The 15,547-nt window shown below is 41.8% G+C and overlaps 1 protein-coding gene across 2 annotated transcripts in view; it reads left to right on the top strand.

The window, feature by feature from the left end:
* The window catches only part of LOC135256613 (myomegalin-like), a 72,573-nt gene that overhangs the window by 22,629 nt on the left and 34,397 nt on the right, over positions 1–15,547 (top strand). For both annotated transcript variants that reach the window (XM_064338562.1, XM_064338561.1), the window contains exons 5-9: positions 5,828–5,904; positions 9,132–9,255; positions 10,045–10,193; positions 10,856–11,012; positions 12,212–12,265. In XM_064338562.1, the coding sequence (XP_064194632.1) occupies positions 5,828–5,904; positions 9,132–9,255; positions 10,045–10,193; positions 10,856–11,012; positions 12,212–12,265 (561 nt within the window). The remainder of the gene's footprint in view (positions 1–5,827; positions 5,905–9,131; positions 9,256–10,044; positions 10,194–10,855; positions 11,013–12,211; positions 12,266–15,547) is intronic.

Genomic DNA, 15,547 nt, shown 5'->3' with positions numbered 1-15,547 from the left:
GGTCCACTCTGGGATCCATAACATTTTTAATGGCATAGTATATGCTGGGGATATGGTCTATTTTTCACAAAACACAATGCAGTCCTCAAAATTGAACTTCAACTTTTTTACTAATGTTAGACATGTTTGATGGCCATTTATAAGCAAGCTGGCTGTCTGTAAATTAACTTTTAAGATCAAATTGAGGAGGAAAAAATTAATGAAAAAGAGGCAAATAATCACACTTATTTTTATGTTTGTGTTTGCATAACCTTTTTCTGCATCTGACATAGCCCCTCGTCTCTCAGTGAGATACTGTGAAGATAGTGAAGATTTATGGCACTTTAATGTTTGCAGGGTTAATGGTGGTTCCAAATCTGCTGCAGAATGAGATTTTTTAAATACATTGGATTCATGTCATAGCAAAATTAGCTGTTTTATTGTTTTGATCCTTTTTAGAATTGAAGATTCACAATTCTAAAATTTAGAACTGTTGTTATTCCTTTAATCTTAAAAAATCACAATCATAGGAATCATAATGTATGCTGTTTGCTTCTTTGAGACGTGCTTGGAAACATATTTTCACACACCAGAAGGAATACGTAAAGCATTCTAACACATAGGCGCAGACTAACACGCAACTGAGACTGTCTACAGTGGCTGTATGTATACCTGTTGTTGGAAGAGCATTGTCACAGTGCTAGTTTTGAGGTTTTGAGTAAAGTACAGCAAGAAGCCTGCACTAATTTCCATTCTTTTGATAACGGGGTCTTCAAATTCTGCTAAGTTTAATGCATTGATTCCAAGGGCTTTTTTTTGTTTGCTGTGTGAAACTTTGTTTGGTGGAGAGCTCTGTCTCATGACACCCATATATGTGCTGTTTGTGACTGGTGTGCCTGCATCTGAATCTTTGTATATCAGTAAGCGGGAGATTAGTGAATGATTTTGCGGTTGGTACATCTCCAGCCAGATGCCCAGTCAGGCCGTAATCCCGGTCGAGGTGTCCATGGGCCAGGAACGGTTAGCCCAAAGGTGACACAGGACCTCAGCTGTCGTCTGTTAAGCCTCCTAATACAAAAAAACAACATAGGAAAGTCACCTCAGACATCGGGCATCAGCGGTATCTAATGAAGGCCCCATCTCTGCTTTGTCAGACAACATAATCCTGACATGATAACAGATGAGCTCCATTAATTGAAATAGTCAATGAGATATTAGAACTCTGTCTCCTCTGTCTCCTACCAGGTGAGACTCCACAGCTAAGATTGACTAATGCTTCATCACAGCAAAAGTCCCAAATGGTGCCCAACCATGAGTTTAGAAACCTTTCAAAACACTGAAGGATGACTGGTGAAATTAGTATTTTAACGCTGGCAGATTTATATAGCTGCAAATAGACCATTGGCCATGAAATTAAAGATCTAATTTTAAACTTGAATTTACACTAATGGACATGCTATTTTTTAAGTTTAACCCCCAAGGCATCTAAAGTATTTCAGTGTTCTATGCTTCTCCAAAATACTGCTGAAATCACAAGTTGAAACAAGCTTTGAGATTCAAGAGAGGTTAAAAATTTAATTTTGACTTGACTGAATAAGGCACTTAAGTTAAAAGTACAGTTTTCCCCAACCAAGATTACACCAAAAACGTTACTGCTTGGGTGCTTTCCTGAATGACTTCCAAGAATTCATGGACTTCAAACCATTCATGCTATCTGTATAAAATGATCAAATAATAATATGGCCTCTGATAGCATAAACAACCCAGTCTTGCTGCCAGGGAGTCTGCCACTGGGCTTTAAATGTACAGTCATCAGCATAATTAAAGCACAATGATCCTAGAAATGTATATGTATTCACACTGGGAGCGCTCTTCCACTTTTGGTGATTGTGGAGCGGTGGGGCAGTACAGTATATTGAGATCATTAGGTTGCCAGTGGAGGAGACCTTCCCTATTGTTCTGCAGGGCAGGAGGTCCAGACTAGGTTTTCTAACCGAGCACATATAATAAGTGCAAGAAGTTTGGGGGCATGATACCATCAACATCAGCCTCTAACCAATCACAGGCCACTCCTTCTCTCCATGCAGGCGGGGTGTTAAAACTGGCCCCTGTTGCTGTGGAATATGGGGGTGGAAATAGCAGGTGCTCAATCATTGCTCTATTTTTAGGCTTGTTTAGCCCTCAGAAGAAGGGGTTGGCACCTGAAATTTTGAAAATCAGTTAGCATTTGAGCTAATTCAGATGTCTGTATTTTTAATGGGGAAAACTGGCAGTTAAATATGAGGGGTGGAAGTAACAGATAATCCTCAAAAATGGCAGTGATAAAAGTGAAAGTGGATTCATTGCTGTTAAATTTAAAAATTGAGGTGATACTGCAAGTCATCTGGTAAAACCTATATAATTTGATTAAAACAGGTTTGATAAATGAAAACACTTCCTTTTTTCATCCACCTCCACTGTTCTGTCAGTTCATCACAATACCCCACCATTTATCCATTAGTACAGGCATTTTGCCTCTTGTCAATCAAAAGGTTACACCCCCAACAAAATTTGATCAAGGTTTTCTGCAAGAGTTTCATCTGTAATGTAACCACTAATGTGGAAACTAAGTGATACATGGTTGACTTTTGCCCAAAATGTTTTGTGTTGTATAAACAGTTTAATTACATTCCAGGCTTTGTTCATGAAATTGCTGCACCACAATACTCTACCAAGGGAAACTGGTTTCATATAGAAAGAGTTACCTTGAAAGTAGGATTGGAAAGACAGAGCATCGTTGCAAAGGGTGAATGTGATCTTGTTAGGAAAGAAAGAGTGAATGAGTGAATTTGAGCTCTCATTCTGTTTTAGTTAAGTTGGAATGAAGGAAAAAGGTTCCTGTTGTTAATGAGTGAATGTGAACTCTAGAAATAGGAGAATTGATAAGGACAAAGAGTGGTGTTGTGACTAAGTGAATGTAAAGTCTAGAGCTATGAGAGTTGATAAGGGCAGAGTGCTTTTGTGACTGAGCTTATGTGAACTTTAGAAGCCGAAGAACTGGCATTAGGGACAGAGTACAGTATGTTCTCTGGATAAGAGTGTCTGCTATGTTATTGCAATGTTATGCATTAGTTTATGTGAACTTAAGGCAAGCAAGTTGGTATTAGGGGATGAGGAAGCTCTGAAAAAAACTCTAGTGCTGGTAGAGTTGCCATTAGGGACAGAAAGTGTTCTTGTCAATCAGTGAATGTGAGCTCCTTAATTAAGATGGAAGAGTGAAATAAAGGACAGATGTAGTTGCTGAAATTACTCCTGGAAAGAGTTTTGTTTTTTGACTTGAACCTGTCAGGACACAGTAATATTTTTAATGAATTATTTTGTTTGGGTCTGGTTTGAGAATGGTATTTCCACTTTTTGGTATTTGCCCTTTATGTACTCAATTGCATAGCCATGTGTGTGTAGCCTAACAGCTCTTTTTTAAGCTATATGGTATTATATTGCCTATGATGCTTGGTTTAATTCAATCAGTGCTGTCCAACCCTGTTCCTGGAGATCTACCGCCCCATAGGTTTTCACTCACTCACCCTAACAAAGCACACCTCATTTGACAGCTAGAGATCTCCTTGAGCTGCTGATCAGTAGAATCAGGTGTGTCAAATTAGCGTTGAAATGAAAACCAATGGGCCAGTAGATCACTAGGAACAGGGTTGGGTAGAATTAGATGAATTAGATGACACAGCAGCCTATTTGGTTCCGTTTTGTTTTGCTAAAAACTGATTTTTTGGAAATGTTTAGCTGAACTGTGCTCATGGTTTTGCATGGATGAAAGGCAAGAATATGCTCAATTTTGAGTGGTATAAAAATTATATGTAGTACAGAGTGGCGGTTGGCCACCCTGGTCCTGGAGAGCCTGAGATGTTCCTGGTTTTTTTGCTCCATCCAAACCTATGACTATATAACTGGATTAATTGTCAGGCTTAATGAACCGGTGACCATGTGGAATATTTAGGATAAGATTCTTAATAGTCCATCAATCTTTTGTGATTAAGCTCAAATGGAACAAAAAACAGAAACATTACTGGCGCTCCTAGACTACGGTTGCATCACCCTGGAATTATACCCTTTTTATTTTTTTGGACTAAGAATATTTTTTAGAGAAACAGATTTTGGAATTTTCTTGTATGCTAAGTTAGGCTACCCTCTGTTGATGGTGTGCATTTTAAACTGGTTAATTTTGGCCTTGATAATTGATGACTGGCACGTGTCTTTATAAGAACAAGTAAATGCTATTAAGCGTTTGCCTGAAATGTATCCTAACTAATGACAGAGAATGAAAAATTGAAGTCAACTGTAGTTCATGTTCTGCATGCTTTTCAGTGATTCTTATTCTAAGAGGTTTAAGTGTGGGGTTACCAAGTGCTCAAGTCTGGCTTGGATACGAGGCCTTCATGTTCTGGTTGGGCTTGGGCTCAGATTTTCAGCCTTATCAAAGCTGTACCCCTGGATTAGATCACGAACAACAGCAACACCCATGATTGTGGCATTACAAAACATCAACTAAAATGCACTTTCTGTCACAGATGTCTTTCAGCACAGGTAAACAACAAAAACCCCAGCTGTCAGGCCCCTTCCATATCCCCCCATCATTCCAAACCCTCTGGGCTTGTGCCTGCATTCTTCCTGTCTAAATATAACTCCGATGACATGGGTGCAGGATGTCCCAAGCGGGTGTCAAGTGACACCCTCGCTCAGTTCTTATTAATCTGGAGGCGGGTGGGGGGGTGTTTGGACGTGTCCATCTGGGCCTGACGTGGCTGTGTGAGCTGAGGAGGGCCGCAGGAACATTGACATGGACGTGAGAGAGGAGCTGCTTTAATCTGAGAGTTCAGGGGTCAGGCACTGAAAGCAGAGCCCAGGCCCCCCAGCAGCCATGGCATGCGCCTCACACCCTCACACTAACGAGATGATTGTGTGACTGTACCCGCCTCACGTTACAGTGGAGTAGGCATATTGATTGATTTTTACCCCCTTCTCTGTATGCTTTGAGATTCGGAATGGATTCTTTGTTGTAATTATTTATTAGAATCCCATATCTTTAGTGTACTGCTATACAGAATCTCCAAAACATTATACATGCCTGTTTTTAAAGTCCTCCTTCTAAATTCAATATATTTTCCCTCTGGAACTTACTTCATCGGTTTTTTAAAAAAAACCTGTGCATTTGAGGAACAACTCCCCACTCTGGCAACCTGCTTCCATCCATCTCTTAAGGTCTCCAGTACAGAACCCCTTTGCCACAGTGCATGAACATGCCTCAGTATGGAGCTGTGTGCAGCTAAACCTTGTGTCCTCCAGAGCAGAGTCTCTTTGGGATGTGTAGATGCTCCCATTATGGGGGCTGGAATGTACAGGGCCGGAACTTCATCGCTTGAAGAGCAAACTCCACTCCTTGGTCTGCATTGTAGAACATAAACCAAAGATGACATGTTTTTCCCACACGTACTAACCTTTGACTGTGCGTTTTAAGTAAATTTTAAGTAAATGTACAATACCTGGACCGCATCATCAATGAAACATTTTGGATAAGAACAAAATAATAAATCTTTAATTAAATCTTTTACATTTGTAGGAGCAGGCCTACAGGGTTTAACGTCCCACTGTGGTTTACAAGTGGCTGTGCCATTGTGTTTTTGTACTATAGAAATTGTAGGTATGTCTGTCCTTGAAGACAGTATTCACAAGTTGCTTGTATATGCATCATCTATTCAACAATGTGTAGCTTCCAGTTTATTATTCCAGTTTTACAAAAAAGATATGTTTTGATCCCAGTTTAGACTCAAGTTACTCACTGCTGTTTCTCCTTTTCCAGAACATCGAGTTGAAAGTGGAGGTGGAGAGCTTGAAGCAGGAGCTACAGGAGAAGCAGCAGCTCCTTGACAAAGCCCTGTAAGTGAAAGCCTATTCCCGCTTTTGGTTTTGCTTTCAAGTTCACAGTTGAGATGTCTACATTGTGCGTCACTGTGTGGTGCCGGGATGATAGGATTCTTCTTGAAATGGGAGTCGGGTGTCAGTTTGCCACAAGGGGTGAAAAAAGCAAGTCATTCTGTGCATCTTTCATTTGTCCTTAGCAAAAATCTTCAAAAGGGAGACCAATTTACAGTATGCTTAGGCTAATTTGCCATAGGATTTTCAAAGGCCAGAGTCTTAAGAGTGATCTGGTGGTCTTAACGTAAGATAATGAAACGATAACTCCTAAGCCCTTGCTCTCACACTGGCAATCGGTATTGATTTCTGGCGGCCGGATTCTGGGATTCCAGGCGCTCGCGTTTCACGGAGCAGCTGCAGCAGGGCGTAGCACCGGTGCGTTCGTCCCAGCACGGTGACTTGCCAAACCCGAAAGGTCAGAGCCCATATCCTACCATCCCTCACCTACTCAGAGCGCACTGTCCATGCACTTCTCAGCTGATCAACGAGGGCAAGAGGGACCTGGGTGCTACACCCACCACGTTTACTGCCAGGACTGCAGCTGTCCATGCCTGATGGGACTGTCTTTTCCTGGGAGCGTGTGTGTCCATGTGATCAATTCTTTGGGCATCAGTCGAAAGTACTGTTCCCAGCTGGGTCAATGAGGTCAGCACTACAATGAGGTCTGGTGCATCTACTGAACGGGAGAGTTTAAGAAATTATGTACAGGGTACTGCTGGCTCATTCGGTTAACTTTCTGGTGTGTGGATGTGCCCAACGGTTCTGCTGTTGGGTCCTGAGTGTCAGTGTCGTGTATGGTCAGCAGTCCCAAAAGGCAGTGCAAAAGGAAGGAGTGTTTCAGTTGGTGTCTCATTGTGCAATACTGTCGAATACTGTCGCATTTTTTTGGGGTTAATTGCCTGTGCCAGCCACACTCAAAGTCTACTCTTATGCAATGACTGAGTAGCTCAGCTGGTAGACTGAAGAGTGAAAAGAACTCCCTTTGGAGGAGATTACATGCTTGTCTCCCTCCCAAATTCCAACATTGACAGATGGCATCGCACTGAAGTGCAAGTCTACATATAAGCACGGACACTTTCCATTTCATGATTAAAAGGTAAGTGCTGCACCTACAGTAAAATTTAAACCACACTATAGGTGTAACACTCACTTGAGTAACATAAAATAGTTTATTGATTATATATCAGACAGAGATATTTGCAGATTCTAAATGTTTGTCTTGACGGCCTTCTGCAGAATGCATTGACAGATAAACTTCAAAAGACAACTTTTCAGGAAAGAAGTTTGTTAATTTTGGATAGCTTTTCAAGCTTTTCACATTTGCCCATGCCCACCTTCTATATTCAGCACCACTGGGCTTTGAATTGTGCTGATCATTACTGCTGTGTCTCAGAAGATGATATTGTGCGGAAAATGTTCCTGCTGTTGACAAAGCCATCTGTTATTTCCAGGTGCACCTCACTAATCAGACCGAATCCTTACGGTGTCATAGCCAACCTGTGAGTAAATCGGACCTTTAGCGCATGCAAAACTAATAACACAACCAATGGTACAAAACAAATACCATGATCAATCATTGGTCATGTTAATGGTTTTATGTGTGTGGTTTTACATGTGGTAAAGTTTTTAGTAAATCAGGTGCCACTAGTGGTTTGGACTCCTAGTCACAGATTGTCACTGGCACAGTAAGGATTCGGTCTGGTTGGTGAGGTGCGTCACTGCACTAAGAACAAGTGACTTCATGTATACGCCACATTAAGGCCCCTGCGCTGTAGTTCTAATAATGTACAGCGCTGTGTATCCTTTTTTCAGTTGGTCAGCATCCAAGAGGAAATTTGTCACGGCAGATCAAAAAATAAAACGACCACGTGGAGTTTGCAGTCTTTTAAAAATACGGATCCCCTTCTGACTCGTGATGTAATCAGTGTTTTGGGCAGCCCTGCGGTCTCGTATATGTATATTTGGGTTTGGCTCCACTCAGCCTGCCTCGTTCGCTCTGGAGACAGACCGCGCCGGGGCCTGTTCCGCGAGGCCAAGACGCAGCCGCTGAAAATAGACAACTTCCCTCCTGTCAATTTTCTCTTACTAATCTGTCCAATTTGGAAACGCCATGTGTCACTTTCTGGGTCACCTACACACCACACTAGGCCTGTTTCATGTAGCTGAAGAGCATGCCACCTTTGATGCACTCTTCCACAAGCCAGTGACTATTTTATAGACTACAAGCCACATAGTATAAGAGAGGTGGGGCTAATCAGAAGAGAAGAGGATTGAGTGTGATGTAACTAGATGAATTTAACTTATTCTTTATTGATAATGTTGATATGTTGAGGGAAAAGTGCAGTGCAGTGCAGTGGGGTTGAATCTGGGCAGGCACAGCCTGTTCCCAGCATCTCCAAAATGGCACCAGCCAGAGGGGCGAGGCCCAGGCTCCTTCTGTCCCCCTGTCTGGTTTGAAAATAAACCTCTGAGCCACCCGAGCCCTGGTCTCCCAGTTTAAAGCTTGCATCCTGTGACAGACATACAGAGACATAGTGGCGTAAAGATTTACAGTATCCTCTGTGGATTCCAGCCCACACAAATTTACTGAAACCAATGAACGAATTTACAGATTTATTTTTGGTAAAATTATTAACTACAAGCAAGCCTTGACATTAAGGTAATGGTAAATGCTTTATATAGCGTTATCAGCCTACATGATGCTCTCATCGAGCGTAGTTATGTCTCTCAGGACATTCGACACGAGGCGGATGACGGCAACCTCAACTGCCAGACAACCGTTCTTATGTCCTGAGCTATGTCGCCCCTTTAATTACTCTGTGAGATACAAAGAGAATTCCCCTTATTCCCCCATTTGGTTTGGTTCCTCTGGTCACATCTGCCTTTCCAAAGAACAAAATGTGCTGCCTTACACTGTTCCTTCTGTGCTTATAAATCTGAAATCAAATACAATAAATATTTCTGCTCTGGAAGAAATATGACTCTACATGTAGCTGTGTCACATGACATTATTGGATTTTGCCTGCAGCTGAACCAAAATCAGAAACAGGCTGACTTTATGGCCCCTCTTAGTTCTGCTGACCAACAGCTGACCTGAAGCATTCCTGGACACGCAATATCTATTGATTTAAGTTCTGCACTCTGTACATACTCCTAATACACAGTCTCTGCCTCTTTTGCTCTGATAGGACAACAGCGGAGAGCTTGACCAATCACAATGAGGCAGAACTGCAGCGACGATGTGAGGAGAGGCAGCAGGAGATCGACCACATGCAAGAGATCCTGGAGACCAAGATCCAGCTGCTCCAGGAGGTGATGCACCAGCACCTCTACACAAAGCTTCCACAATACCTGACTACTCAGCAAACACTGCCTCTGTACCAAGCTTACATTGCCTATACAGGGCCACTACACAGAGTTTACACTGCCACTACCCTGTCACTACTTGTGCTGCCAGTACATAGATAGTGGTCTTGCTATCCCATGGAATGCACATCTTTGGAACGCAGGACATTTCAAAATCTGTGTTCCAGTTCACTTTCTGATAACACAAATGTCAGACACCGAAAGATGATTGGCTCAAAGAAACAGGAGTAATTATTTTGTTGTGGGTCAAGTCTGAATTATCGGCTACTGTAATCTTAAAAAAAGGACCTCGGAATAACTGTGTTTATAGAACACAGTGTATTTTTTCCTGTGTTTTGGCATTTTTCTGCATAATAAAATCCTGCATTAATGGCACCACTGATAAATTACACTACTGCCAATACTGGTTGTTTACACTGCCTGTGACTTTACACGACCAATGCACAGGCACAGTGACTCTATAGGCACAATGTCTATAGGTTGAAACCACCTTCATCTACATTTCAACTATATGATTCTAAAATATGTATTTCTTATTATGATCTTTTCTTATCTGAAAATGAAATAAACATGATCTTTGAGGGGGAAGGCAGCCTGCAGAATGAAGTTTGTTTGTTGACTCCATGAGTGACAGATGTAGTTGCGGGACATGGCTATGACCTGGGGCCAATGCCCACACAGTGCCAGGTAAAGACCCAGAGTGTTGTGGTGCTGACGGTGGCTCTGTGACCGCAGGAGGCGAAGTTGGCGCGGAGCGAGGCGGAAAGGATGGCCACACTCGCCGAGTCTCGATCCGTGCGGCCGCTCACCCCGAAGAGGAAGCTGAAGGAGACTGAGGAAGAGGAGACACAGAAGCCTCCCATCCCGACGGAGGACAGGGACAGGTGAGGTGGAGGGCATGCACACATTGTGCTCTCTCTGTTTCTGTGTGTATGTCTGTGTGTCATATGCATATGTGCATGTGCGTATATGTATACGTGTGTGTGTGTGTGTGTCTGTCTATGTGGAGGTGGAATGATTTCCGTAGGTGAAGGGTGAAAGGTCAGCAGCTGCTCCTATGAGTATCTGTGATTAATGGCTCCTACTCACTCACCCAGTATATGCCCAGTGTCAGTCCACAGCAGCTGACCATGCAGAAGCCCAGCAGAATCTGGGACATTACCCAGGGCTGGCATCTGAAGAAATAAATCCACGGCATGTGGTTGGTTGGTTGTATGTACAACACCATAGCAAGTATTGCAACTAGCCTTACATGGGCCAGTGATGAAAACTAAATGAATCCTCTGGGATTCAGATACCTGTTAACACTTCTTGACAAAAAGTGTATAACATATGTATACTGTAAATAATGTAAACAAAATGTAAAGGACTGATTTTTTGTTGGTGAATGGTTCTAAGTGTCCTTTAATTGCACAAATAATTTGTGAAAGCCTGTATAAACATCTTAAGAAAATCTGTTGTTTTAAATTAATATTTATATATTTTGTGTGCTATATGGTGTATGTGAATATGATGCTGACCTCTCGCTCTCTCCTGGGGTCCTCAGGGTGATTGAAGAGCTGACCCTGGCCCTGCGCTCTAAGGAGGCTCAGGTCACCGAGCTGACAGATGAACGGCACTTCCTGCGGGGGAGAGTGGACCAGCTGGAGAGCCAAGTGCAGGACCTCTCCACCTCCCTTCAGCAGAAGGAGAGGGATGCAGAGGTGAGCTCGCTGTTGCAACACGAACCTCAGGAACATGCACTAAAAACACACAAAGGACAAACTCTCAGGCTCTGCTCAGACAGATAAAGATGCAGAACAGCAATGTTCAAAAGGTGAAATCCCTGACAATGACACTGATGACAAAATACTTGGGTGGAGTTAAACTGTTATATTATTGGCCTGTCTTCAATAAAGCAAGATGAAGCATCTAAGCAGTAAGTATCTGGACAGCTAGCAAGCTCACTGATGATAGTCCTTGTGTGCAGGCTAGCGCTTCTTAGTGAAAAAGCTGCCTGAACAGCGCCTTAATTGTGTTGCATTCACAATAATAAATCTTTTTGAAATTTTTTAATTGCGCTTAGGTCCCTGACAAATAAATGAGTAAAGTACAGTACTGGATGCTGACAGCAACCCACACCTGGAATGAGAGTGCAGTCAGTGAGCTCCCCTGGTCCACACAGGCCACCATTGACCTTCTGTGTGAAAGTTAGCGGTGCCAATGGCCTCATGCCAAGAAGCAGTCTTGCGTGCAAGACCTTGTGCTGTAATTGTATCAGGACGATGGGGCACGTGCACGCACAGGAGACAGCCTCCATTTCTGTGTGGACATTCACACTCTTCCTGGAACTTGTGGTGCCTGACACATTTCTGGCTTTATTTTAAGGTGCCTTTAAATAGATCAGAGGCACCGTGGCACACGCATGTTTCTATGCCATGGCCACATGTTTTTTTCAATGCGTAGTAAAGGTACACATGAATAGTAATTGGAAATTCCATGGTGCACAGTACCATTTTTAAGCACAAAATTTTTCTGTATGGTTGTTATTGTGGTACGGATGGCCATATCTGGATCCTAGATATTTTCTACTTAACAAATATAAGTGTCTTTGTATCACATGTCACATGTAACATGTAAATAAATAAATAATAAATAATAGTTGGAGGAGTATGCTTGCTTGCATATTACTTTTTCTCCAGCTCTAAGTGCAGTATGTTAAAATAGTAGGGTGTTGATAAGTTATGCTTCATAGGTGTACAGTTACTATACTTCCTTTTCTTGTTCTAGTTCCCGTTTATGAGCAGAGGTGTCACTAATTCAAATATATCACTGGGGGCCATCTTGTTTGTTGTTGAAAGGTACAGGCAGTGCTTGTCAGTCACTGGTGCAGCTCCCTAACTCGACCTCTTCTGCTTCGCAGTTCTTCCAGGACGAGCTGGGCCGGGAGAAGCTGCGCATTCAGCAGGAGATGCAGGTATGAGGCTTCACTAGGGATCAGATGATATACACACAGGCGCACACACATCCACATGCCTGAACACACACTTAGGCACATATCCACACTCACTGATTCACCCATACAAACACAGTCACTCTCACATTCTGTCACTTGCATACACAAGCACACACGCACGCACACGTGCTTGAACAAAAATAATTCAAGCATGCCACCTGCTGGAGATTTCTGGGAGTACACAAGACTCTCAGTAGGATTTAATTAGATCCCTTGACAACAGCTGTAACCAAATAGGCCCCATTGCCAGGCAATTAAATAGTTGTTTGTGGTGATCTGAAATAAGCCACTTGTCTGCCACCAGGAAAAATGCCAAGTGTTGTGCCCCAGACTGCACAAACATTTCTACCTGAAGCACTTATGCTGAGCCACGCTGGAGATGCCATGTTCCCTACATGAAATGGAAAAGGCTTGACATACTGTTACATTACCTCAAGAAACTATTGTATTATGACTTCTAGTTTAGTTGACACTATGTGGAGATGCGCAAATTATAACAAGGTTAGTGATTCTGTTAGCTTTGACTGATGGGGGAAGACCTGAGGCGTGATCCTCCTACACTTAAGTAGATAAACTTGACGTTAGTCCAAATGTTTTGTAACAGCTTTCCAGGAGAATAGCCAGAGTAAAACCAAAAACATAATGCTAAATAAAGCCATTTCAACACAGCATTGAATAGGACCATTAATTGGATTTCATTGTTTCATTTATTTTCAGCAAAATGGTCTTTCATGGTTTGTAATTTTTCTATTGTCATCTGTATGAGACCGCACACTCCATAACGGTGAGAGGCTCAGTAATTCACACTGATTGGAACAGATTTTTAACTGTGTATATTGTTGTCAAAAGTGTTAGCCAGCACCTTGTCTCTCGTGGGAGACTCGGGATCTGGACTAAACACACCACAGTCCTATTAATCAGCTGTAACTGCAGAAAAAAGTGGAAATCCCAACATGTTTAATCAGCCTAAACAAACCCTCCCTCACAATGAGAAATTGAGCCCTTGGGGTCAGAGATTAATGTGTTAAGCCCAGAGTTCAAACGGGCTTGGCCTCTGGTAAAATAGCTCCTTTGATACAGCATGGAGTGTACAGTAATAACATTTTTTTTTTATTGGTATATATAACATTTATATTTTTATGGGTCTGATACCAACAGCATGTGGTCATTACCCAGCTAGAAGATACCCAGGGTGGGTCTATGATCTAATAAATTTGGGCCAAAGTGTTTGGTTGATGGAAGCCAGAATTTATAAATCTGCATTCAAAGGCTATACACTTGGTATGCACTTTGTTTTTACAACTGTGTTCCCTGGAGTTCATTATGAATCATTCCAATTTCAGTCATTTGAATTCAAAATTATATACTGATATGTACAAACCAATTTACTGAAATGTCATGCTCAGAATAAATATTCAGGGTGAGTCAAAGGTATACTTGTTTTGTTGGGAAATGACCATAAGTGTCCTTTTTTTGAATTAAATAGACAGGGGGTAACAAGACACAGGTGAACTCAAAAAACAATCAAACCAGAAAAGGAGGGGATAACAAGACACAGGTGGGAACAATGATAGAATAACGAGACAATAATGGAAAACAATAATACAATTAACAGGGGAACGAGCAGGACACAAAACAGAAGTGCCGCCATCTGGCGGCCCAACAAGGAAAAACAGAAACAGTAAAACAGAACCATGACAATGTCGGTGTCTGGGAGTGCTGTCTTTTTAGCTGGTTTCATTACATGTATTTATATTTATATACGTATTTGCAAAGCAGATCCAGGGCAAGTTGTCTACATTTTTGTTTTCATCCATTTAAAATGCTGGATATTTTACTGAATTCTGATTAAGTATATTGTTTTAGGGTATAGTGGCAGTGCCCCACTCAACCAGAAATCTCTGGGTTACAAGCCCAGCTCCTTGACAACTACACTGTGGTGCCACCTGTCCATTTTCTAAACCACTTACTATTGATCAGTATTGCAGGGGGGTGTAGCCTATCCCAGCATACATTGGGTGAAAGACAGGAATGCACCCTGGACAGGTCACTAATCCATCTCAGGGCACACACACCATTCACTCACTCATACCCCAAGGACAATTTAGACTCTTCAGTTCACCTAACCTGTGTGTTTTTGGACTGTGGAAGAAAGCCAGACCTGGAAACCCACACAAACACTAGAAGAACATGCAAAGAAACACTGTACCTTCTTGCTGTGAGGCGACATTACCCACTGCACCACTGTGCCAACCTGTGCTGTGGGCCATTACATTTCAACTGCTCTCGTTTTTTTGGCTATCAAACAAATCAGATTGTTTTGTGAAGTACATACTGACCCATACTAAAAAACAGCTTGTTGTGGAGCACTGCCATGTAGTTTCACAACCTACATTTCTCTTTAGGGTAGCTACGCTGTTTCGTTCAACTACTTTCAGTTTGCAAAAATTGGTTGTTTGTACGGCTACACTTTCAGAGTAATTTCCCTAGCACAACAGACCAGTCTGGTTCATTAACAAAGCATTTACTTTAACTAAACCTAGCTTTGCATTGGCAACATTTTCAGTCCAAAATATATAATAAATCCACTCCGATAAAAAAAGAACTATTTTGCAGTGCACATCACATACAATGTTTTATAGCTGGGAAATTGAATGAAACACAACTGCTTTTCACATCAGGCAAGGAAACATTTTAGTTTCTTGTAAAATGGAAAATATAATAATTCAGAATTCCAATACTGTGGAACAAGCGCATGTGGATTTATAATATTAGCTGATATCTTTGTCCAAGCTCTATCATATCACTTGCTATGGGAAAACTGCCTAGGGGTTGTGTGATGCAGGTGCTCTCTCTTCTGCCATAAAAGAACTATTCAAATGATAAATAAACATTTTTGCATAGCATCCACCGGGGTCAAACTTCTTCAGCTGCCCATTCTGTCTTGTTCTTCCTCATAGTTGCTGCGGGCCAGTGGTCTTTATAAATTTCCCATGTTATGACAGAATTTAAGGTAATACCACTGTGGCAAGCATGGTGAAACAACATTGCTATTGGTGTGCCTGTACATCAGCCGACCCTTGTGCGCTTAAGTATACTCGTTTTGCATCTGTTTTTGCTAGGAAAGCTTCTGTGTCATTTCTTGGCAGATAGTGACTCAATTAGCTTTTCAGGAATAGGCTTTTTTTTTTTTTTGCTTTAATTAGCATTTAGAATATGAAATTATTTAAATAAACATAATGA

This window comes from Anguilla rostrata, chromosome 6, assembly GCF_018555375.3.
Source record: "Anguilla rostrata isolate EN2019 chromosome 6, ASM1855537v3, whole genome shotgun sequence".
NCBI classification, from domain to species: Eukaryota; Metazoa; Chordata; class Actinopteri; order Anguilliformes; family Anguillidae; genus Anguilla; species Anguilla rostrata.
This window is presented reverse-complemented; position numbering and strand designations above follow the sequence as displayed.